The following is a 26054-nucleotide window of genomic DNA, read 5'->3' as shown; positions in this document are numbered from 1 at the left end:
TGGTAACCTCATGATTAGACTACTGTAATATGCTCTATTTGGGGCTGCCCTTGTTCATGGTTCAGAAGCTGCAGCTAGTGCAGAATGTGGCAGCCAGGGTGCTCACTGGGACACCCAGCTATGCTCACATAACATGTGCGTTAAAAAGAACTGCGCTGGCTGCCTATTAGCTACTGAGCCATGTACAAGGTTATGTTATTGTCATACAAATGCCAAAACAACTTGGGACCAGGATATCTAGCAGACAGACTTTCCTTATATATACCCAGCTGACTGTTAAGGTGGTCAGAGGAGGCCTTGCTGGTTATTGCTTTTATTGCAGTTGGAATTGTTTTTCATGTTGTGTTTTTAATATTGTATTTCAAATGTGATTTTAATATGTTTATGTGAACTACTTAGGGATTATATTTAGTGAGATATATCTATCTATCTATCTATCTATCTATCTATCTATCTATCTATCTATCTATCACAAATAAATAACTAAATGTTTCCACATATCCAGTCAACTCAGTCTCTCCTTTCTCCCCTGCAGCTATGATATTCTGAATTCCACTTGATAAACAAGTGAACAATCACTTCTGTAGCTTATTCCGTGGAATAGTGAAATGAAGGCCAGTTTAGAAACTAAGCACTGTTTATGACTTTTGAATTACTAGATGTTAAACATATTTACTATGTGATATTAAATAGAATAAATAATTACATGATTTTTGGTCTATTATTACTGAATTGCTTCCTTCTTTCTTCCCCCTAGGACATCAGTATCTCTACACTAGACAGAGTAATGTCTTTCTCATCAATGCTGATGATGGAACAGAGTCTAAAATCTTAGAAAACAGCACATTAGTAAGTTTTTATTAATGTTGCATATATCAGCTCCTCAAGAGAGTTGTAGGCTGAGCATTTTCCTTTCCTCCAGCATGTATATATTTTCTAACACTTTTTAAAATTATGTTAACAGGCCACTTACAATAGCTCTGAGGCAATATTGTCACCTGACCGAAAATATGCTCTTCTGCGATACCATTATGAGAAGGTACCAATGAGATTCTAATTTTCTCTTCCAATTAATCTGTTTTGTATCCATAGAAAAGGTTCAGGTTCTCTAAAATATTGGTTCACTTTGGCCTTCTGGTAGATCAAAACTGGCCTGGCAAGGTGCCCTTAGGCTACTGTGCTTTGGCTTATTACCCAGCAACCAAGTTGCGCACAAAGCATCGTCCATTAAACCACAATGATTTCACTTAGCTAGACTTGCTACAGAGCTGGTTTCTGACTCATCTGCCTGACTTTTGAATGACTGGTCCAGCAGCTAATCCAGGTGGTATCAAAACTATTTAACCTGTGTGCCACCTCACCTGTAATACAATAGTGTTGTATTTTAGTGCAAATTTTAAGATAATGTATTGTGTTATGTTCTGCCTGTTGGTTGACGCTTTGCAGGATTTCTAGGCTGTTATATTCTTAATTATTACTGAGTAGTCTGGATAATCTGAGTGGTCAGGAACACAGCTAGTACTATTCTGCACCATAAAACCCCACTCAAATGAATTACGCGTCTCCCTGGATCAGAAACAGCCCTTCTCAGTATTATCAGCAAAACAATTATCCGTAAATTGTGAAAAAAACTAAATTATGCAAACACTTGCTCTTTTTCTATTTACACGTTTTTATCTTGGAAGTAGGCCCTGTAACAATACATTGGACTTTGCATCCAAGTAGGCATAGGATTGATATGTTTAATTTTGAATTTTATTTTTCTATCTTGCAAATATATGTGTATTGGCTGGTGGAGAGGTACGGGTAAGTGACGGGCAACAGGGGCTATGCTCAGAGCAAAAGGATTGGAAGTTATGTGAAGGAAGATCATGTAGGGCTCAGAAGCTCCATCCACTCAACCCTAGAACCTTTTCCAGCCTCTATACACACACTTTCAAACATAATTCCACGACCTTCAGGAACGTATTTTCATAAATAAAGAAGGTTTGAACTGTGCAAGATTTTTTTTTTTTTGCAGAATTCCTGGCATGGAAACACATGGAAAACAACGTACTTTGATTATGATTGTGTTTATTAATCTCATAAATATATTATTTTGGCCCTTGAAAAGATGTATGTTACATTAACCCTTCCAATCAATTTTGAACTGAATGCTAAACTCCCAGTGAATTCTCCCAGTCAGAGTTTGGCAGTAAGACTGCTGAGAAAAGCACTTGAAGGAAATAAATGAGGGAAGCTTTCCAGCCAAAGCGCAGCAGTAGGACTACTTGTGTAGTCAAACATCTGATGACTTTCCAGTCAAACTAAAGAAAGGATTGGGCATAGGGTGCAGGGGGTTGGGGAGAGAGAAGGAAAATTCCAGGGCCTTTTTAAATTTAAAATCTTTTAAGCTGCTTTTTAGAGTGTCACTCTCCCAAAATGGCATACTGAAAAAGTGAGAGACAAGGTACAAGTCACAGCTGATTACATCAGAACACGATGTCCAAAAATTACCTTATGAAGCTATTCTGCTGACATAGGCGATCAGTCAAATACAGCCTTGAAGAGTAACATCAGAGTTGAATGACCAAGGTATAGGTCTATTGGGAGGGAATTCCAAAGATCTGGGCCACCAGTGAGAAGATCATGTCTCCATTTCATGGCAAACTTACTGATAATGGTAGGCATTTGAGAAAGACCCCCAAGGTAGATTTTAGCATATGGGCAGGATTATATGGGTAAAGGCAGTCCTTCAGAAAACTGGTCCCCTTAGACTGAAGAGCATCCCCTCCCTCTTTCATTTCTAACTGTCCACCCCCAATCCATCTTCCCCCTTGAAGCCTGTAATCCATTCCGCATAAGAATTACCAGGGGCCAGTCTACACTGCCGATTTAATGTGGAGTGGGACCGGTTTGGGGTCATTTGTGACATATGTCAGTCTGCAGCAACCCCACAGATTCGCTCTGGAAAAGGCACATTTTCACAGAGTACTTTTAGTCCATTTTTCCCCCTTAATGCAACTCCCATGCAGTTCAGCTGTGGTGTGCCTTATTCCTCCAGATTAAATCCATCATGATGGGCATGCCCAGGGGTGTGTCTTTTACCAGGCTGTGACCATGGTCAAGGGGTGGTGTGCTTCCTGTTTTCCCCCACTGTTGTGCTTTTCCACCATTTCATGGTAGTCTGTGCAGATACAGGTCAGGTTTCTGTACTTTGCCACTCACTGTAATCCATTCTTCTTTGCTTCTCCACCCCTCCATAGTAAATGATCTGGGTTTAGCTGCCCAATTCCTAAAATCACTAAATTGCTAAGTCCCTAAATCCCTAAACCTCAAAAATCCCAAAATCATTAAATCACAACATTGCTAATTCGCTATAGCACTAAATCACTATACTGCTAAGTTCCCATATAGCAAGGGACATTTTGAGCAAAGGACAAAACCCCCCAAAGGGGAACAGTGAAGCACAATTGTATGAAATAGAAATCACAGCAAAGGATGATGCAGCAATATCACATATACAGAGTCACAGTATATCACCATATCGCTGAAGTGCCATATTGCTGAAGCGCTTTAGCATGATTAAAGCTTTAGCAATATGGCAATATGTTGTGGCTCTGTATGTGTGATATTGCTGTACGGTTCCATCTTGCAGTAGGAACATGGAAGTCTCACAGTTGAGACTGGCAGACTGTGGAGACTGGCAAGCACACTTGTTGGTGGGATGTAGGGAAACTTCCAGAGAAAAGGCTCTGCCCCTTTTCTCTGGATGCCTGATATCCCTTACAATACATTTCCTTTCCCTGAGCAGGTGAAAGAGGTGGGCAGGGACCAAACATCAGCATACATGGTTGATGACGTTTATTTCGACTGGTAGGATTCTGCCTGCCCCACCCTAAAGTAAGGCAGATTAGAGTGCAGTGTGACCTGTGAAAGCAGTTGGTTTGGGAGGAGTATAGCCCACTTCTGTCAGCTGAGTCTACCACTGATGAACCAAAGCCAATTTCAGGAAAAAAAATTGAGAAAAGCTGAAAGCAATTCTCAATGCATTTCCGTGAGGATGGCCCCCTGGTCTCAGCAAAGTGAAATCTTGACAGACTGCCACAGTGCTTGTCCCATCATGAAGGTTCTGAAAGTGTCCCTTATGTTAGAAGTATTAGAGAGTATAGATTTCTGAGGTGCCATATCACTTGCCATGTTAACATCTGTATGTGTGATAGTAAATTGTTATTTCCAGATAAGTTACCCTAGGTATTCTGCTACCTTAAGGAAGAGACTATAAATCTACGAGGGTTTAAACATTATGGTGAAAGACAAAGCATACTTGGTAGAAATGAATCTACAGGATTATTCAGTCTCTGGAAGACAAATTACTTATCTGAATGCACATAATAATGTAAAAATGTTTTTACTTGTATGAAATGTCCAGGACCATGTAAGCAACTATTTTCCACTAGAACAGCCTTCCCCAAACTTGCACCCTCCAGATGCATTGGACTACAATTTCCAGCATGCCCTAGTCAGAAGACCGGCAAGGGTATGCTGAGAATTATAGTCCAACACATCTGGAGAGCAACAGGTTGGGGAAGCCTGGACTAGAGAAAGCTGAGAGGATACTTTAAAGACAAGAACTCTAGTTTTCCTTGGGGAAGCATGGCTGTGTCAGCAGGGGTGGCCAACAGGCACTCTGTGCAACAAAACCATTTTATCTGGGCATCCCTATCAAATTAATCAGGTTGTGGTAAAAAGAACTTTGCCAGTAGTTTCACTCAGAAGGAAAATATTTGTTTACCCTGAGCATGAAAGCTAAACCACACACACACTGCCTCAACTATAGTTTAATACTATGTGAATGAGCCTCAGGGTTTGTGTACTCCCCCCCACCTCCCCTCTCCTCCTCTGCCACAGACCATGAGGAGGAAATCATTTTTTACTATCTATAGTTAAACATTATGTCCAAACTCAGAAAAATGGTTATTCTTAATTACTGTTTAGGGCAGGAGTAGGGAACTTGTGGCCCTGCAGATGATGTTGGACTGCAACTCCATCAGCCCTAGCCAGCTTGGCCAATGGTGAGGGATGATCAGTCCAAAACATCTGGAGCAAGCCAGTTTGGGGAAGGCTACCATAGTTAGTAGTAACCGCAGTTTAGGGTTCAGATGTCACCCTAAACTGAAGTTAATTGAAAACAGAAGCAAGAGCTTTTGAACTCTTCGTTGTTGCCATGCTAGGCATGTAAGCCTGAAGATCATTGATGTCATTCTAAACCACAGTTATGTCCAAACTTAGCCAGTCTGTCTGGGTTTTGTATGGGATGCCTTGGCCATGCCCAAGCACATGTTCCCATGATCTTACTGTAGCCTTCCACAACTTGGTACCCTCCGGGTGTTTTAGACTTCAAGTCTCATCAGCCCCAGCCAGCATGGCCAGTGATCAGTAATGCTGGGGGTTGTTGTCTAAAACATCCGGAGGCTGCCAGGTTGGGAAAGGTTGCCTTGAGGTCATTATATCTAGTGTAGATAACAAGAATGTGGTTAGGGTTTTTTAAAATACCAGCTTGATGTACTTTCTAACTCACTTTGGTGTTTTCCTTTATATGCAACTGTTTCTTTCCCAGGTGTGGCGGCATTCATACAATGCATCATACTACATCTATGATCTGGCTAGGAGGTCAGTAGTTCTACTGTCTTATCAAAGTGTTATAATTACAATATGCGTCATGTTATGTTGACTTCTTTCTTTGTGTTTTCTTTTCTCCCTAGTTCCTTAATAACTGAAAACCCACTTCCTAAGGATATCCAGTACTTATCCTGGTCACCTGTTGGTCACAAACTGGTTAGTGAAAGTCATGCAGCCCAATCCACACCACCATTCCTTCTGATACTATTTTGGGCTTTCCTATGCTCATGCTTATGTAGCTAATACTGCAGCATCCATGCACAAGAGAGAGGTAGCAGCAGACTTGGGCTAACCCTGAGGTTTGCAGGTACGCAAAAAATCTTTAGAAAAAACCCTAAGGGTGGAACTCCCCAAAACAGCCCCATGAGGACTCAGTGGCATGGAATACTGACTGACTGAGAGGGGAAAAACTGACAAGCCAGTGAGAGGTGGAATGGAATGGAGTGGCTAAAAAGGGAAAGGTGGGGAAGAGACACACAGGATGATCCATCTCATTGTCTACATTGGTCACTTTAAGGTTCATGCTGAGAAGCTATTTCAAAAATGTTCCCAGGGACATAAGTGAGAGCAGCCCATAGAAATCAGCGGAGAAATCCAAGATTTTAATGTAGTTGGGACTGGGCACAAATGTGTCCACCCTGAACCCAAACAAAAACTCCAAATGGAAGAGAAAAAAACCCCAAACAGCCCAGTGAGGACTGAGCATGTTCAGTAACCCTGGGATGTTGAATGACTTGTTGGTGGGGGAGGAAAATTGTGCGGGGGTGGGAAGTGGAATGGGGTACCTAGAATCCTGAACAGAAACATTCCACAATGTAACATTTTGTTGCAGGACCTCACTTGTATTGAAGTTAATTGAAATATTCCCATTGATTTCTGGATAGCACCTATGTGTCTTCATATGTTTGCAGTGAGATTTTAAAATTATATTTCAGGTCCTAGTACACACCTAAGCCTCCCCCCCCCCCAAGGTGCATGTTATGTACATGTTATTATGCTTTTTAGTATTTTTCACACTTTAGTCAGTAGAACATCTTTTAACAGCTGATGAAAATGATTCAGGCACCCCCTTTTCACTTCCTTCCTATCATAGCTGGTGGTGCACACTGACTGTTCAGCAAGAGGGGGGCATACATAAAGTGGTGGGTGGGAAGAACCTTGAATGTAGTAGCCAGCACAGAGAAAATCTCTAGTTTGTTGTTGATGTGTCAAATGAAAGGAAAAGTCATTTCGTTGATATAAAGCAGCCTTCCCCAACCTACTATTCTTCATGTGTTTTGCATTACAACTCCCATCATCTCCTGCCAGCATGGCTGTCCTGATTAGCTGGGGAAGGTTGATACAGATGTAAAGGACTATAAAATTAGCATTATCTGATGGTTAGTTTTCTAATGTTTTGTTTATGGCAGGCTTATGTTTGGCATAACAATATTTATGTGAAAGAAACACCAAATAGCCTCAGCATACAGATCACCAACACAGGAAAAGAAAACAAAATTTTTAATGGATTAGCAGATTGGGTCTATGAAGGTAAGTGTCACATAAAAATAAACAATATTCCCACCTACTGTAGAATCCCTGTGTCTTTTTAATAGATAGTGGCTGCATTCAGATGTAATTTTAGTTTGGCCTAATGAGAATACTTTTTTTTTTTTTTTTTTTTTACAATTATGCTATGCAGTTGTACTCAGCATTCATTTGGAACAGAATTTGCCAGTACAAGTAAATAGGCACACCAGATTTTCAGTGAATATTTTTTGTCCAAAAGATGAACATGCACAAGTTAGAATAATATTTGTGTAACTATAACTCACATGGATGTTCGACTGTATTATCTGAGGTGGCATCATCTGTTAAGACTACAAACACTGAATGTCTCCCAAAGTCTTGCGTATGGGAGGGGAATCTTAGTCTCTTATATGAAGGGAAATAGGTCTACATGGGAATTTCCCGTATTCAATCATACATGGAGCATTCCGTCACTGTTAATAGTAAGCAAGAAATCCCTGTGAGCATAAAACTTAGTGAATGCATCAGAACCACTGGATTACAGTCATTATGTAAAAATAGAAGATATAGTTTCATTTCAAATTAATGTTCAAACTATGGTTTGGAGGAACATGAATGAGTCATGTCAAGCCTTGGGCTTTATGCACCCCTCCTTACCTCCTTCATGTGCATGGTGAGTAGATGAGAAATTTCTACTTCTAATCTGAGGGAAACCATAGGTTGCTGTTTCATTCTATAGTTTACAATAAAGCCAGGATACCAAACAAGGATGAAAGTGTGGTTTGGGATCCTGTTGTTGTTGTTCAGTCGTTAAGTCCTGTCCGACTCTTCGTGACCCAATGGACCATAGCACGCTAGGCCTTCCTGTCCTCCGCTCTCTCCCGGAGTTCATATTCATTGCATTGGTGATGCTGTCTAGCCATCTCATCCTCTGCCGTCCCCTTCTCCTTTTGCCTTCAATCTTTCCCAGCATCAGGGTCTTTTCTGGTGACTTTTCTCTTCGCATTAGGTGGCCAAAAAGTTTGAGCTTCAGCTTCAGTATCTGTCCTTCCAAAGAGCAGTCAGGGTTGATTTCCTTTAGGATTGACTGATTGGACCTCCTTGCAGTCCAGGGGACTCGTAAGAGTCTTCTCCAGCACCACGGTTCGAACACATCAATTCTTTGGCGCTCAGCCTTCCTTATAGTCCAGCTCTCACAGCCATACATTACTACTGGGAAAACCATAGCTTTGATTATACAGACCTTTGTTGGCAAAGTGATGTCTCTGCTTCTTACTGTGCTGTCTAGGTGTGCCATAGCTTTCCTCCCAAGGAGCAAGCATCTTTTAATTTCATGGCTACAGTCATCGTCTGCGGTGATCTTGGAGCCCAAGAAAGTAAAATCTGTCACTGCTCTAGGATGTTCCTAGATTTCCTCTCTAGGATGTCCGGCTCAAGTTCAGTGAGCACACTATCATGGCTATCAGGGACATTAAGATCTTTCCTGTATAGTTCTTCTGTGTATTCTTTCCACCTCTTCTTAATCTCATCTGCTTCTGTTAGGTCCCTGCCTTCTTTGTCCTTTATCATGCCCGTCTGTGCACAAAATGTTCCCTTGAGAGCTCCGATTTTCTTGAAAAGATCTCTAGTCTTTCCCATTCTATTGTTTTCCTCAATTTCTTTGCATTGTTCATTTAAGAAGGCCTTCTTGTCTCTCCTTGCTGTTCTCTGGAACTCTGCATTCAGTTGGATATATCTTCCCCTTTCTCCCTTCCTTTTTGCTTCCCTTCTTTCCTCAGCGACTTGTAAAGCTTCATCAGACAGCCACTTGGCTTTCTTGCATTTCTTTTTCTTTGGGATGGATTTCGTTGCTGCCTCCTGAACAATGTTACGGACCTCCGTCCATAGTTCCTCAGGCACTCTGTCTATCAGGTCTAATCCCTGAAATCTATTCCTCACCTCCACTGTATATTCATAAGGGATATGATTGAGGTCATACCTGAATGGTTTAGTGGTTTTCCCTACGTTCTTCAATTTAAGCCAAAATTTTGCAACAAGAAGCTCATGATCTGAGCCACAGTCAGCTCCAGGTCTTGTTTGGACTGACTGTGTAGAGCTTCTTCATCTTTGGCTGCAAAGGACATAATCAGTCTGATTTCGATATTAACCATGTGGTGATGTCCATGTGTAGAGTCGCCTCTTGTGCTGTTGGAAAAGAGTGTTTGCTATGACCAGTGTGTTCTCTTGACAGAACTCTATTAGCCTTTGTCCTGCTTCATTTTGTACACCAAGGCCATGCTTGCCTGCTATCCCAGTTATTTCTTGACTTCCTACTTTAGCATTCCAATCCCCTATGATGAAGAGGACATCTTTTTTTGGTGTTAGTTCTAGAAGGTGTTGTAGGCCTTCATAGAACTGATCAACCTCAGCTTCTTCGGCCTCAGTGGTTGGGGCATAGACTTGAATTACTGTGATGTTGAATGGTTTGCCTTGGATTCGTACTGAGATCATTCTGTTGTTTTTGAGATTGTACCCCAGTACTGCTTTTCCCACCATTTTGTTGACTATGAGCGCTACTCCATTTCTTCTAAGGGATTCTTGCCCACAGTAGTAGATATAATGGTCACCTGAATTAAATTCGCCCATGCCTGTCCATTATAGTTCGCTGATTCCCAAGATGTCGATGTTCAATCTTGCCATCTCATGTTTGACCACCTCCAGCTTACCTTGATTCATTGATCTGACATTCCAGGTTCCTAAACAATATTGTTCTTTTCAGCATCGGATTTTCTTTTCACCACCAGACACATCCACAGCTGAGTGTCCTTTCGGGTTTGGCCCAGCCGCTTCACTCTTTCTGGCGCTACTTGGAAATACCCTCTGCTCTTCCCCAGTAGTATATTGGACAAAATCCGACCTGAGGGGCTCATCTTCCGGCATCATATCTTTTAGCCTTGTGATACATTCCATGGGGTTTTCTTGGCAAGAATACTGGAGTGGGTTGCCATTTCCTTCTCCAGTGGGCCACATTTTGTCAGAACACTCTGCCATGACCTGTCCGTCTTGGGTGGCCGTGCATGGCATAGCTTATGGCTTCACTGAGTTATGCAAGCCCCTTCGCCAGAACAAGGATCCATGAAGGGATCCTAGTTTATTATAAATTATAGTGTGCCACGAATTAGAAATAAAAGCTTCTAATCATCTCCCTTTTGTATGAAGGAGGGAGGGAAGAAGAGGAGGTAGCAAGTGAGGCCAAAGCTCACCCCAGTTCATTATCTTTCAGGTCCAAGCTACACAAGCGGCAGTGCATATGTGTATTTAAATGTGGGTTTGTCCCAGTCAACTGTGAAGTGTAGGTGGTCTGATTTAAAGAACAAAGGGAGCTTATAGAATGGGGATGCTAAATCTTCCTCTGGCCTTGGCTTACGTCTCAGCGCTATGTTCTGTGATGCCATTTTCCCATAGCTCATTCCTAAAATGAATGTAACTGAAAAAGAAAAGTGCTGGGGAAGGGGAAGGGACTATGGGACGGGAGGTAAGTGCAAGGTAGAGAGAGAGTCCAGCATCCCTTACCTGCCCACCCCTTCCATTTTTTTAAAGGTGCTATTCCTGCTGTCTTATATAGTTTAGTCCTTGCTGAATAGGTTAAATATACGTATATGTTTGGCTTTCCCTTTGCATTTTTAAATGACTGGCTTTCTCTTTATATTTGGCACTCTAATAATGTTGGTTTCTTTCCATTTGACTCTGTCTGATCAGGAAGGATTAATCTGGAGATATTATAAACTACAAAAGAAACAATTGGTCATAGTGTCAAAATCCATGATAAATTAAGAGTGTTATAATTTGCATTCGTTATTGAAGCCAGATTTTGTCGCATAACATTTCCATAAAAAGGCATTTTTGAGGCTTCAGTTATTGTATTGGTTGCAAGATAGTGCAAGTGATCTGAATGTAAGCAGCTAAACCTCCATCTGAAATTATATATAGATTAATAAGAACAATGTTGCAGAAGCAGAAGCCAATTTAGCAACTATTGCTTCAAAAGAACACATTTGCATCTCTTTCAGAGGAAATGTTTGGCACCCATTCTGCTCTGTGGTGGTCTCCAAATGGCAGGTTTTTAGCATATGCAGAGCTTAACGATACCGAAGTTCCAGTTATTGAGTATTCATTTTATTCGGAAGATACGCTGCAATATCCAAGGACGATTAGAATCCGATATCCTAAGGTCTGTGTTATTTATTAAACATAGTTGCTGAGCACTTTGATTAAGAGTATAGTCACATTTAATCAGTTGCTGCTAACGAAAATATTGTCTGTCTCTACTCAACAGCTTGCTGTGATTACTGTGACTTAAGTCAATAGCATCTGGCAGCATTGAAATATTCTATTATCTCTAGGGAAACAGGAAATAAGTGCAATGTTTAAGACTTTGGTATTCTTAAGTTTCTGAAATGTTTTATTGAAAAGCATTTGGATGATGATTGAAAGAACGAAAACATCCTCTTTCCCCTAGGATTTCTGTGGAACCCATCCGTCTTACATAAAGAGCTGAGAGACATTGGACAGCTCTGTCATAGTTGAATCTACACTCGTATCATGTTGCCCTGTACATTATTCAGGATTACATGACTGAGAATGTTTGACATAACTGAAGGTTCTTTCTCGGCTTCAGGTGATCCTGTAAAAATAACTTTTGCAGGACCAAACTACATGCTACCATATTTGTGCCTTTTCATTTGAGCGTCTCTTTTTTTCTTATGGTCTTGCTGAAAATTGCTTCTCACTCCCAGAGCTGCTGCTTGCCCTGAGAGGGAAGCTGCTATTTATTATTCAATAGATTTATATAGTTCTCACCATATTTAAAGAAATATCTCTAAGGTGGTTTACAAAGAAAATACATGGAAATACATCAGTTTTAATTAATATAAAATACATTAATGCTATTGGCACCAATAACAATTTTCCTCATGAGGCAAATAACATTTTGTTGGGATTTTAGTTGAACTACAACATGGGGAAGGAGGTTTAAACCTCCTACACCAGTGCTGCAATAGCAATCTGGATCAGCATATGAGGGGTGGGGTGGGGACAGCATCTACTATATTGTTCTTTTCAAAGATGCAAAAGTAAACATGCACTTAACCTAATGTGTAGCCTTCAGGAATGCATTTCCAAGTTGTTCTTCCAGAGAAGAAAATTTAACGCCAGGTATAGTGAATAAAATTAATTTTGAGACATACATTTTGTGCTTTCACCATGAATCAGCATTAGCTGAAAAGCTTTTGTCTCTGAAATAACAACTCAGAACTGCTTTTCTATAATAGCAAATTCTGCCAAATCCTCTGACTGGGCCTTGGTGTTACATAGGCCTCTTTGAGAAAGGAAGGAGGCCCATCATATCTGGCTGAACAGAAAGATATAGGGATAAAGAGACATAGCTCTTTCTGATACGTTCTGTATAGAGCAAAGTTGTAATGCTACTCAAGTTACGAGCCTCTTCCTGGACATAATGTGATAGGTTTGTAATTCAGATTCTCCCTTGAGGATATTAGCATTCCTAATAAACCCTTGCCCTTCTGGACTGTGCATTTACTTGTTCCAGGTTCCTTGCCCTGAAATTCTGTTTTTGTTTCTCTGGACCAAACCAGCCATGACTTAAGTGTATGAATGCAATCAACAGGCATGTTTTTGTTATGTAAATAGAGCAGTCTCAGGACCAGGGTTTGTGGAGGGGGAGTTTAACTCTCTCTCTTCCCCATCCCAAGTTGTAATATGCATATGGTGGATAGCCACATCCATATTTTTCTGCCAGTTCAAGGTCATCATCATCATCTCCTTCTTTGTCCTACATCTCCTTTGGAAATACCAGGCATATTTTGCTGATGATAGGTGTAGGTATTTCTGGACAGATGGTGGGATGTGTGTAGTGTGTGTGTATGAACGCTAGAGAAAGTTGAAGTAAGCACAACTACTGCTTTTCTTTTCCCCCCATGAAGTTTTATTTTATTTTGAAATGAAGTTGAAAAAAATAAAGGCAACAAAAGAAGACCATACATCATAATATAACAAGATAATTAAAGAAAAAGCGCACTAATTAGAATTGTTAATGTATTACCAATATGCTTGTGGAACAGTCTAAGTAGAGGTTTGCTATCTAATGAAATAATGAATGCAGAAGTTATCTCGCATATACAAGGAGTGTGTGTGTGAGAGAGAGGAAGAGGGGGAGAGAGAGAGTGAGAGAGTCAGACTCAGAAAACATATAGGCAACTGTACTTGGTTGGAAGTTGATCAAAGGTTTGAAGGGCTTCCACATAGGAAATGAATGGAAACCATGATACCATAACATCTTTATTAAAATTTCTATCAGTCTTTTTATCTCTGCCCTGTTCACCTAAACGTATTTCCCCTTTCCCCATTGAGGGGAAGAAGAGAAAGCAGTGAAACCAAGCAACAGAATTGCCTCTTGGAGTTCAAGCTGCTTGGCATTTTCATTTCGGTGCTGGCTGATTCTCTCGGTGGAATGATCATTACTGTCTGAAGTCAGATGTGACCACCAAGTCCTGGAAATATGTGTGATTTGGCAATGTCTTTCCTTTCAAAGAGCAGTCATTATCAAAAATTATGCTTGCTTTCACACACTTAGTAGAAAGTATACTATTTATTTAAGGATAATGTCAAGTGCTGGCTTTGCAAATTGTTGCCAGAGGGTCTGTACACTTCTTATATTTCACACAGTCTGTCTTTGAGGATACATATTTTTCTTATATTTCATGTTGAGTTTCAAACAATAATTACTTGAAGTTTATTGTGCTTTAATAATGAGCACTGTCACTTATACAGACTTCATCGTGATATAAAATGTCTTAATTTTCTCCAGGCAGGTGCTACAAATCCAACTATAAGGCTACTTGTTGTGAATATCCAATCTCTTCCCAACGTCAGTTCCATTGAAATTCTTGCACCATCTAATATAAAAGCAGGGTAAGTCCAAATATTGCAATAAGTTTTGCTTTTGAGAAAGTTGCTGTTTCATATCATTGAACAACAGCATAACAATGTAACAGATTTTTTTTTTAAATTATTGAATGCTGTCAGGAGTATTAAAAAAAAACCTCGGTAGTAAGTTGATTTATTGATACATAACATGACTCCACTTTTCAACATGTATTAAACTGAAATTATGCTTCACATATGTATTAATCAATACTATAGCTAATCTGAAATTATGTCCCATGTATTAATATTATAGCAAATACAAGCACATTATGATCCTGTAATTTCTTATAATGATAGCATAATTTTGTTACAAGAGTTTTCCCATAAATAGTGATTCACTATAACTGGAATTTCAGCATATATATTTCAACAAGTTGAAATAAATCTTAATCCCCATTCAAGATTCTCTGTGGCTGCATTTAAAAAGCACTTAAGGGAGCAATCCTGTGGTTGCTAATCAGTGGCTAGACAGCCATAGGAGATCTGGTTTTCTGGGAACTGACCTCGGAGCCCGTGCTCCAAGGTCAGTTCCTGGAGAACTAACCTCCTCCCACTTCCACACTGCCCCAGAGGCAGTGCGGAACAGCCCCATCCTCTGTGCTCGCAAGAGGGAACAATGAACAATGACTCCATGATTCTCCTGCCCTGCATTGGAAAGGTTATCATCTCCGAGTTTGGAGGCAGCCGCCTATCTGAATAGGATTGTGCCCTTAGCCAGCATTTACATGTGCAAGAAGGAAAATGCAATATTTTCAGCATCCTGTTTTTTTCTAATTGTGTGCATGTTCATTAACTGTTAGCATTCTGCATGAAATATTTTGGAGAATGCACACTACCATATGATGCTTTAAGAGTTGCCACTTGATTTTAATGGCCCGTTGGCAGTTAGAACTTTAGTATTGTTGAGAGCGGGGTGGGGAGGAGCAGGGATGACAAAGCATGAGAGAATTTTTGCACCATTACTATTGGGGTTGTATGAATTATTCCACCTCTGCTGACCCTGCATTTGTCCCCATCTGGAGTACAGATGGGTGGTGTGTGATAGTTACAGGCCAGTGAATGGAGTTTGTGGAGATCAGATCTGTTGAATACAAATGACTCACTTTGTACAGGCAAAATCTGTAAATACCTAGGCATTAATACAGTCTCCCTCTTCCAAAGCTGATTTGGCACATTGCAGCGCACACTTGATGTACATGTGGGTTCCCTTGTTCATTTTGAGTGTTGTAGGCAGCTTTTTACATGTATCCCTTTGTATGTGAAGCTGCCCCTCTCCATTGAAATGAATGGGGAATCCGTTGCAGGCAGGTGAGGTCTGTGTGTGTTCTAGCAGCCCTATAACTGAGGAATTATTCTATATCATGGGGAAAAAACGTGTTGAAAAGGCAAGCTGGTTTTAAATGAAAAAGTGGCTTCCCTATTTTGCCAGATGTTTGACTACAGTAAAAAAAATCTTATAAATGTGACCAGGATCTATAATTTCTTACTCTGTGAAGTTAGTCATGTCACAGCATTAAATGATGCGTTTGTGTGTACTCAAACTACTATAGTGCCTTGAATGTGCAGTGAAATATAAATGGTAACTATCAGGTTTTGAAATGCAAGCACATATGCATATGTACATAGATGTCTAGCACCCTCTTTTTATTTCCAGGGATCACTACCTGAGTGTTGTAACATGGGTGACTGATGACAGAATCTGTCTGCAGTGGCTCAGGAGGATTCAAAATTTTACAGTTCTCACAATCTGTGACTACTCTGAACAAAATGGAACATGGCAATGTCCACAGGTATTAAAAGGATTGTCAAGCTTAACTAGGAAGCCACTGACAAAGAAAATTCTGTAGATATTTGCATTATCCTGGGGAGGGGCCAAAGCAGAACTTATTGATGGAAGTCCACTGTAACAGTGGGGATCTCTCTTTCTCCCTTTCAGGAAAACCAGCGTATTCAAGAAAGCAAAACTGGTTGGATTGGGAGAGTAAGTATTTTCTATTTATTTATAAGCCACCTTTCTGGGCCAAGTCCACCCAGGTCCAGATAATATGTTTCTCAGCAGCTGTGTGTAACGTTAGCCCCTTGGGCACTTTTCCATTGCAAAGCACAATTGGGAAGAGGTATTTTGCAATGGGGGAAGGAGGTCCTTAATTGTTCCCTGATAGATGCTTTCCACCTGTTCCCCAGCTGCTTTTCCCACTTGTGGGTTTCCAGTCCCATGTTTGTGAGGCAAAGATGGCTCCAGAACTCTACTAAGTACCTGATCATCTATCTGCTTTGAGATTAGGTAAACCCATAGTGCCCCTTCATGGATCACTGCCTTGTTGTGGCGAAGGGGCTTGCGTAACTCAGTGAAGCCATAAGCTATGCCATGCAGGGCCACCCAAGATGGACAGGTCATGGCAGAGTTCTGACAAAATGTGGTCCACTGGAGAAGGAAATGGCAACCCACTCCAGTATTCTTGCCAAGAAAACCCCATGGAACGTATCACAAGGCTAAAAGAGATGACGCCGGAAGATGAGACCCTCAGGTCGGAAGGTGTCCAATATACTACTGGGGAAGAGCAGAGGGTATTTCCAAGTATTTATTTATTTATTTATTTCATTTCTATACCACCCAATAGCCGAAGCTCTCTGGGCGGTTCACAAAAACTAAAACCAAACAACACACAATAAAACAATTTAAAATATATAGAACATTAAAACCACAATATAACAATACAACCACAATAAAACCTAGCAGCAGTACAGGAGTTTAAAATACAGATTTAAAACAGCAAAGATAAAAATTTAGAAAGCTAAAATGCCTGGGAAAATAAAAAGGTAGCGCCAGAAAGAGTGAAGCGGCTGGGCCAAAGCCGAAAGGACACTCAGCTGTGGATGTGTCTGGTGGTGAAAAGAAAATCCGATGCTGTAAAGAACAATATTGTTTAGGAACCTGGAATGTCAGATCAATGAATCAAGGTAAGCTGGAGGTGGTCAAACATGAGATGGCAAGACTGAACATCGACATCTTGGGAATCAGCAAACTAAAATGGACAGGCATGGGCGAATTTAATTCAGGTGACCATCATATCTACTACTGTGGGCAAGAATCCCTTAGAAGAAATGGAGTAGCACTCATACTCAACAAAAGGGTGGGAAAAGCAGTACTGGGGTACATTCTTAAAAACGATAGAATGATCTCAGTACGAATCCAAGGCAATCCAACATCACAGTAATTCAAGTCTATGCCCCAACCACTGATGCCGAAGAAGCTGAGGTTGATCGGTTCTACGAAGACCTACAACACCTTCTAGAACTAACACCAAAAAAAGATGTCCTCTTCATCATAGGGGATTGGAATGCTAACCTATAGTTTGTTGCTCTACCCAGGGTTTGTCTGTCAGATGACTGAACAAACATTGGTTTGCTTTCTCAATCCATGTGTTGTTTGTTTCCCTCCTTTTGCTCTCTCCCTCCTTGTATCCCAAAGGCCGTTGTGGCACTGTAGTACTGGCATGCAGAGCGGCTGTTTGTTTTTTACCACTCCTGCCAGCTGCACCTGTAGCCTGGCAAAAGAACCCATGAGCACCCATCGTTCTAGGTTGACACAAAACGACAACCCATATTTTAACCTAGAGTTCACAACCCAACAACAAACCATGGGTTATCTTCCTGGGTTGTCTGTGGTTAACAAGCCATGGTTTGATAGTGCAGATGGGTTTGCACATCATAACAACCCGGAATTTAACAACCCATGAGTTAAATAAATCATAGGGTTAGTGTTATGTGCAAAGCAGGTCAGCGAGACACCAATTCACAATAATTAAGACAACAACACTTGAACAGTGGTATGGCTTGCACGTAACAACAAGCCAGACTATGGGTCAGTTTGCACAACACGACAACCCATTGTGGGTTAATTTTATCTTGATGAGCCACCATTATGAATATGTGACACCTGACTGGGGGTTGCCATGGCTTGTTGTGTCATGAGAACCCTGGTGGTGGGGAGGGTTAAACAACCACCGTAAACCCCTGAAACAGACTGTGGGTTACATGGAGGTTGTTTAACCCTCAAATAACCCCTGCTGGCAGGCTTTGCATTACATGACATGACAAGCCACAGCAACCTCTGGTTGGGCCTGCATATTCATACTGGTGGCTGGCATGCACCACAGCTTCTAATCCACAATAGGCTGTTGAGTCATGTGAACCAGGTGTATAGGTTGAGAATGGGTTCTTGTTGAATCATGGGTTGTTGTTACGTGAGAACTTTACATGTTGGTTTAACTTTGGGCTGCTAACCATGAACAACCCAGGAAGAGAAACCATGGTTTGTTGTTGGGTTGTGAACTCTGCAACCCATAGTTAAACCATAGTACAGGATTGCATGTAATGACAAACCATGATTCAATGACAACCCATAATTCAACTGTACTCTGGATTGTCATTATGTGCAAACCAGGTCAATATGTCACTATTGTTCTAATAAGAGAGATAATTGAGTTGCCAGATTTGTGGCCCTTACTGTCCAGTTTGTCTTTCTGGAAAAAATGGGACAATTGCATGATAAGGTCTCAAATATATGAGATAACTTTCCTTTTTCCTTTGCAAGCTGTGTCTTTTTACACTCTACCCCCACTCCCCAAAGAGAGCTTTCAGGAGACAGCATGAAGGAAGCAACAGGGATACAAATCTACACTATGAAGATGGGAGATAATCCCACCTGCTGTCAAACTTGATCAGGAAGGCAAGACCTTACAGCTAGCATATTGTGGTTCTACACCATAAAGTCTCAGTAAAGCAGGCTGCATGTGTTGTGAACAGTTATGCAAAAGGATAGTGAAAAAATGGGAGTGTGAGTGTACTAGCAAAGAGAGTGAAAAATTATTCTTTTTTTGTTTCATTTTGGGATATACTCCGTTGCAGTCTCATCAACAAACCACAGCTACATACCATTACTTTGTAGCACGGGCATTGGGGACCTTTTTTTTCCAGCTGACTTTGTTGACACAAGTTTGTTGACTTGTGGCAAAAATCAGTTGGGGGCAGAACCAACAGAGGGCAAAGCCAGTGATAAGAAACAAGAATCTCTAGAAGATCATACATATATTTTGTCAGCTAGAAGACAGAGATAAATAAAAGCATATATAAAGAGATTTGCTTCTGATTATAAACATCAATTAAATTTGTCATAATGGGACTTTCTTACCTCCCTTCCTCCTGCTTCAGATGCTTTTCTGCAGGCTATTTTGTAAAACACCAGAGCTGAACTACTTTGATTTCACCTGTTTTATTCCTGCTGCTGCGCTTTAAACAGCAGCAAAATAATAGGACTGTTGATCAGTACTGAAGTGAATCCTTTGGTTTAATTTGGGTTTGTTAGTGAATTTCCATGTGTCTAACTAGAAAAGAATGTAGCATAGAGGAGAACATGAAGCAGCTAGGAAGAGATGTTGTGTTAGAGTCACCTTGCCTCCTGGAAGCTTCTTTGCAGATTTCTTGAGCATGCCCGCATCAACCCTGGTGCTGCTGCATCTTCCTCCACCTGAGAAGAGTTGCCATTAGCTGGGGCACTAAGGCCATGCTGCTGACCAGGACAAGGGAAAACAAGGGTCTCAGTCAGCCCAGAGTGGGCCTATCCTGTGGGCCAAATGAAATTCAGCCGTGGGCCAGATATATCCTGCAGGCTAGGCGTTCTGTACCCCAGCTGTAGTGACTGTAAATTGATGTTGTTATGAACAGGGATTGCTTCCACACTGACATTTTAGTGTAGAATTACCATTCTTAGTTCACTCACTTTTTATTTTTTACTGAGAACCCAGAGAATATTATTTCAGTCTGTTGTCCCGTGTTTTCTGTATTGTCCATCTTTTTTCAGACCTGATTTATACTGATTTTTTTCACTGAAAATGCTGTTGCAGCATCAAGTTCTCCAGTGCAGATCGATAAACTATTAGTGAAGCTTTTCAGGGCTACTATGCCTTTAATTAGAAATTTCTTCCTTGTAATGACTGTTCCTAATTGCTTCCTGTTCAGTGAAGTGTAGCATATGTGATGCATTGCCTCTTTAATTAGGTCATTTCTGTTCCTTATGCTAAATGAGGAGAAACGAGTACTTAATGTCCCCGATCCCACCACCACAGGGAACAGGAATAGGAACAGAATATTTAAGAGCCAAGTAAAGGAGAGTTCACTGATGTCATACCCCCGCTGAATAGAAAGCGAAGCCACAAGGCGGAAACTTCTAATTAAAAATGCAGTGCTATATTAAGTGCCATTTAGAATCTCTGTTTTAATTCTCTTTCTAGTTAATTGTGGAAAAGCAATGCTTCAGCAGTGTTAAAAAGCTTTTATGTGGAAATAACCAAAGTCACAATAGAAACGTATCTGTTATGAGCACAAAGTCTTAACAATTGGGTTGAAAAGAATCATGTAAATGTTGCAAAAAGCCTTAAGGGGAATACAGTCAAATAATGTGAAGCAGTAGAGGATATGGCATACTGATTTTTAATCATGCAGTGAGAGGAAATCTGTATAGGACATTGCCATTACCTCAATAAATGGAAGATTATCCTAGGGTCAAACTACACATTATGTTAAATATGTAGAGTATATCTCTCTGTGTGCTTTTTTTTAACTTAAAATTAAGTACATGGGGGCCTGATCCACATTGGGATTGCAGTGCAAATTAGAGTTACCAGAAAAATGTCATTGGCATAAATATTTTTGATCAATAAAATATGACTGTAAAGGGCAACTTGTCACTATAGTGGCCCCTTTGCTTTCATATTAGAAATAGGGTGTGTTTTGCCATTTAAAATGTTCAGTGTAGAAATATTATTGAATAAACATTTTAATTTGCCATACATTACTGGTGTTTAATATTTTACCCATTTGCATTCCCTTTGTCCTCACACAATTGTACCCTTATATTTTGTCCATTTGTGTAGTCTGTGTGGACAAAATATCAGGGGACAACTGTGTAAAAGACCACCTACAGTTGAGTAGGCTCTCTGCCAGATAAAAGGATGGTTGAAAGAGGTAGCTCCCCTATTGGTCTGTTTCAGGTGAGACAAATACAGATATCTCCAGGACATTTAGATAAGGGTTTCATCATGAAATAATATGCACATGCATCCAATGTGGTATACAATGCAGTAACAGGTAACGGCTTCTGGATCATTAAATAAATACAACCAGAGAGGCGGTAACAAATAGTTGAATGGCCTGTTGTAAGGTAATACTATCTACCCACAATCACTCCTATCCCTGTTCAGCCTATTTCATCTAGAGCACAAGGTTCCTGCAAGCAGATAAATCTACTCTGGGTAGCCTCATTATGAAGTATCTTGGAAAAATCACTCTCAGAATAATTTGAGAGGGACAAGTAAAATTATAAGTCCATAATTAATTTACAATTGTAGTCATGTTCTGTTTGTTCTTTAAAATATTAGCTATATTATGCCCTGTGAGGAATAAAACCAGATTTTTTCCCCATTCTGAATTCAAAAGTAATGTGATGGCTGCATTTTCCTGAGATTCTTGATATAAGTATCATCAGCCTGTGAAGCTGAAAGGATTTCCAAGACTTATAGTGACCATTATCTTCTATAAACATTTTGTTGTTGTTTTTCCAGTTTCAGCCATCAGAGCCTTACTTTGCATCTGACAGGACAAGCTACTACAAAATCATCAGTGACAAAGATGGATATAAGCATATCCACTACATTAACAGCACAGGAGTAAGTAAAATATATATTGCAGGTTTTTGTTCTTGTATCATGGAGATATATAATCACCTTTTATCTACCCTTACTTTATATTTAGGGGGTGACACCTATTACAAGTGGAAAATGGGAGGTAATCAACATTGCTGCTGTAACAAATGACTATATGTGAGTATCTTAGTGTATTGGAGTAAGGAAGGGGAACATAACAATGCATCAGAATTCGTTAGTAGCTGCTGTAATGATTTCTTCATTTCTTCAAGAAACTGCCTCGCCTCTGGTTTTAAAACTGCAAATTTAATATTTATTTATTTTTTAGATTTGTATATTGCCCAACTGACAAATGACCTTGGGGTGGTTTAAAATCATAAAACCCCAAAGCAACAATAAGATAACAATCAAAACAATAATAAAACCAATGAAAATATCAACATATTAAGAAGTTATTAAAAATATTAAAGAACCAACACTCAAACAAGTAATAAAACAAGAAATAATGGATGAAATACCTGCCAGAAAAGGAAGGTCTTAACCTGGTGTCTACATGTATATAATGAAGATGGCAAGTGGTTCTCCCTGGGAAAGGCCTTCCACAGACAGGGGGAACTACAGAGGAGCTCTTTCCCTGGTAACTGCCTGCCATACAATTGTGGGCAGCGGCACCCAGAAAACAGCCTCCGAAGATGATTTAGCAGTTGGGCAGAAACATATGGGGGAAGGCACATGACTGGTCCTGAGCCATTTAGGGCTTTAAAGGTAAGCACAAATGCTTTGAATCGGTCAAATTCAAAGGAACTGACAGGCAATCGGTGCAGTTAATGCAGCACTGGAGTGATATGTTTGAAATTACCTGCCCCGGTAAACAGCCTCACTGCACTATTCTGCGATAGCGGACGTTTCTGAACTGTCTTCAGAGGTAGCCCCATGTATATTGCACTGCGATAATCCAGGCAGGAGGTTATATCAGTGCATGGGTAACTGTGGCCAGTCTTATCTCTGTCCAGGCAGGGTCATAGCTAGCAGATTAGCCAAAGCTGATTAAAGGCACTTTGTGCAACAGAGGCCACTTGGGCCTCAAGTGACAGAGCTGGATCTATAAGCACACCCAGACTAGGAGCCTGCTCCTTCTGGGTGAGTGCAACTCCATTTTGTTTGGATTGAATCTCGGTTTATTTGCCCTCATCCAGCCCATTACTGAGTCCAAGCACTGGTTCAGGAAAGTCACTGCCTTACCTGCATTTGATGAAAAGGAGAGATAGATCCAAGTGTCATCCACATACTAATGACACCTCACTCCATCCCTTTTGGACAACATCTCCTAGTGGTTTCTATAGATATTTAAAAAAAAACACATGGGGCAAGATAAGAGTCCTGTGGGACACCACAGTGGAGTCCCCATGAGGCAGAACAAGAGTCCCCCCCCACCTTCTGGAATCAACCATAACTAAGTCTTAGGAGAAGCATTTCAACCTTTTAGAATGGGGCAAAACTGCACAAAAGCCAGGAAACTACCAAATTATCTATGGTTGGGGGAAGGGTCTCCACCATCTGGTTTGCATCGCCTATGGAATTTAAGTTGTGACAGATCTGAGAAAAATGCACTGCAAACTGATCACAATAAACAATTGATCTTCAATTAGATCTTTCTTCTGATGCCTGTAAAAGGCCATGTTTGATTTCTGTAGCTGTATAGGTACACAGAAAATGGTTTTTGTCCTGTAGTCTTAAACTTGGAATTGATGAAAAGTTACCATACAAAAGTTACTGATTTACCCTCTAGTCATCATCTAGCTAAAGTTAGTATTGCTAAGCTAGTGTTGCTTAAGCTAAAGTTAGTATTGCAACTAACTTAAGCCCATTGATTCCAGTGGGACTTAAGTGCTCCTAATTGAATTTTGAGCCTTTGTGTCAAAGCAACTTAACCTATGCTTAATAAGTATTAACACTGGAAGACAGATCATTGAATGTCACTGAGGCCCATCAAGGACATAAGGTTTCTCAACCTTTTAACCATGGTTATAAGATTGGAAGTGCCCTGTTGATCACAGTTTCTCCACTTTTCCTTCACAAAGCCCCCCCCCCCACCTTCCCTTTTCATGATGCAACTAGAAAGAATGCACCAGACAAAGCCAATAAGGTGCAGTAGTTATTTAATAAATAATTCCCAATAGTTTCACTGATCAGTTTCATCAGTTTCAGGGGAATTTGTTCAGTACTAATTAGACATATGCTACATTTTCTTTTGATAGGAGAACTATAATAGGGACCGCGTTGGCTTAGTGGTTAAGACGCTGAACTGCAGACTGGAAGGTCAGCAGTTCGAGACCCGAGTGCTGCGTGACGGAGTGAGCTCCCCTCTTCAGTCCCAGCTCCTGCCAACCTAGCAGTTCGAAAGCAAGAAATTGCAAGTAGATAAATAGGCACCGCTTTGGCGGGAAAGGTAACAGCGTTCTGTGCACCTCGGTGTTCAGTCATGCCGGCCACATGACCACGGAAGCGTCTTCGGACAGCGCTGGCTCTTCGGCTTAGAAACGGGGATGAGCACCGCACCCTAGAGTCAGACACGACTGGTTGGGGACACCTTTACCTTTACCTTTTTACATTTTCTTTTGATAGGAGATCTATAAAGGCGATGTGTCAAGACAGTTGAATGAATACACTTGATGGAAATTTATTTATTAATTAAGCATCTTATAAATTCTCTAGGCATTTTACAGTTTATTATTATTGAAAGGGACAATAGATAAATTAGTGAAATGTGATCAGTGATATTTGTTAGCAATTGTTTATTAAGTAACGAGTGCAGGTTTTTTTTGTTTGCTTGCCACATTCTTCTGGGTTTTGGTGCAGCCTGTTCTTTTCTGGTAGCATTATGCTAACAATGGTAAATAATAACCTTTTAAATTGTAAGTTTGCCAATTCACTTAGTCTTATAGTATTGTTATAGTAATGTTAAGGTACTTATGCTAGTTGATTTTGTAGCCTTCCTTTATATCTGCTTGTGCATTTGAATAATTTTGTTTTTTGTGTGCTACCTTAGGCAGTTTTTAAAAATCAGAATGGTGACTAATTAGATTTACAAATCAATGTATTTTCTTGTTCCACAGATACTTTATCAGTAATGAATATGAAAGTAAACCTGGAGGGAGAAATCTTTATAAGTAAGATATCTTTAACAGTAGCTATGTTATGCCAAGATGATAACATAATAAAAATTAATATAGTAACATATTTTTAGTTTTTGTTAAAACTATTTTTTTACACTGAACTAAAATGAAAAGGTGTTTTATCTTGAGATTTTGAAATTGTGAAAAAAAGCTTTTAAGGTGTTCAGGTGATTTATGAATGTTTTGAAGTTTTACTCCATCTGCTTTACAGAACAGAATAAATTACAGAGCTGGGGATATGCATAATAGGCTGTTATGACTAAGGCTGGGCAGTTCTTGGAATTGGGTATTGCATTGTCTTTTGGTCTGGTTAGGCTATGGGTCGAATCCAGAGATGCCTGAGCAAAAGAAATCCTGGTGGTGGTGCTGTTCTGCAAATAATTGCGCAAGAGTTAGTTAGCAGAAGACTTCATGCAAACATGTGTCTTGAGACCTTGTGCAAGACCTTGTGCAAGAGGCTGTATAATGCCTTGCACTGACAGAAGCATTCCATTGGATTTCGGTTCTCTTTTCTCATTCAGGAATCTTGCACTGTCTCAAAAGCCCTTCTACTCATGAAAGAGGCCTTCTGCTCATGAAAGGCACCTCTTCATCCAGCCTGGCAGCTAAATTGGTTTCAGTTTTGGAATGCACTCTGTATAGAAGGGGGGCATGTTTTAATATCTTTTGCACAATGGGTAAAGTGCATGGCCTTTACCCCTTCATGGATCACGGCCTTGTTGTGGCGAAGGGGCTTGCGTAACTCAGTGAAGCCATAAGCTATGCCGTGCAGGGCCACCCAAGACGGACAGGTCATGGCAGAGAGTTCTGACAAAATGTGGTCCACTGGAGAAGGAAATGGCAACCCACTCCAGTATTCTTGCCAAGAAAACCCCATGGAACGTATCACAAGGCTAAAAGAGAAGATGCCGGAAGATGAGCCCCTCAGGTCGGAAGGTGTCCAATATGCTACTGGGGAAGAGCAGAGGGGATTTCCAAGTAGCGCCAGAAAGAGTGAAGTGGTTGGGCCAAACCCGAAAGG

General features: G+C 40.5%; 1 protein-coding gene across 2 annotated transcripts in view; it reads left to right on the top strand.

Annotated features, from left to right (window-relative positions):
* The window catches only part of DPP4 (dipeptidyl peptidase 4), an 80964-nt gene that overhangs the window by 14028 nt on the left and 40882 nt on the right, over positions 1 to 26054 (top strand). For both annotated transcript variants that reach the window (XM_084811714.1, XM_084811706.1), the window contains exons 4-15: positions 758 to 849; positions 965 to 1039; positions 5600 to 5652; positions 5745 to 5817; positions 7071 to 7191; positions 11220 to 11380; positions 14036 to 14139; positions 15809 to 15944; positions 16091 to 16135; positions 21777 to 21881; positions 21967 to 22034; positions 24974 to 25027. In XM_084811714.1, coding sequence (XP_084667840.1) covers positions 758 to 849; positions 965 to 1039; positions 5600 to 5652; positions 5745 to 5817; positions 7071 to 7191; positions 11220 to 11380; positions 14036 to 14139; positions 15809 to 15944; positions 16091 to 16135; positions 21777 to 21881; positions 21967 to 22034; positions 24974 to 25027 — 1087 coding nt within the window. The remainder of the gene's footprint in view (positions 1 to 757; positions 850 to 964; positions 1040 to 5599; positions 5653 to 5744; positions 5818 to 7070; positions 7192 to 11219; positions 11381 to 14035; positions 14140 to 15808; positions 15945 to 16090; positions 16136 to 21776; positions 21882 to 21966; positions 22035 to 24973; positions 25028 to 26054) is intronic.

Source organism: Heloderma suspectum, chromosome 1 (genome assembly GCF_057233095.1).
Source record: "Heloderma suspectum isolate Gila_16-S chromosome 1, 16-S_ref, whole genome shotgun sequence".
Taxonomy (NCBI): domain Eukaryota; kingdom Metazoa; phylum Chordata; class Lepidosauria; order Squamata; family Helodermatidae; genus Heloderma; species Heloderma suspectum.
This window is presented reverse-complemented; position numbering and strand designations above follow the sequence as displayed.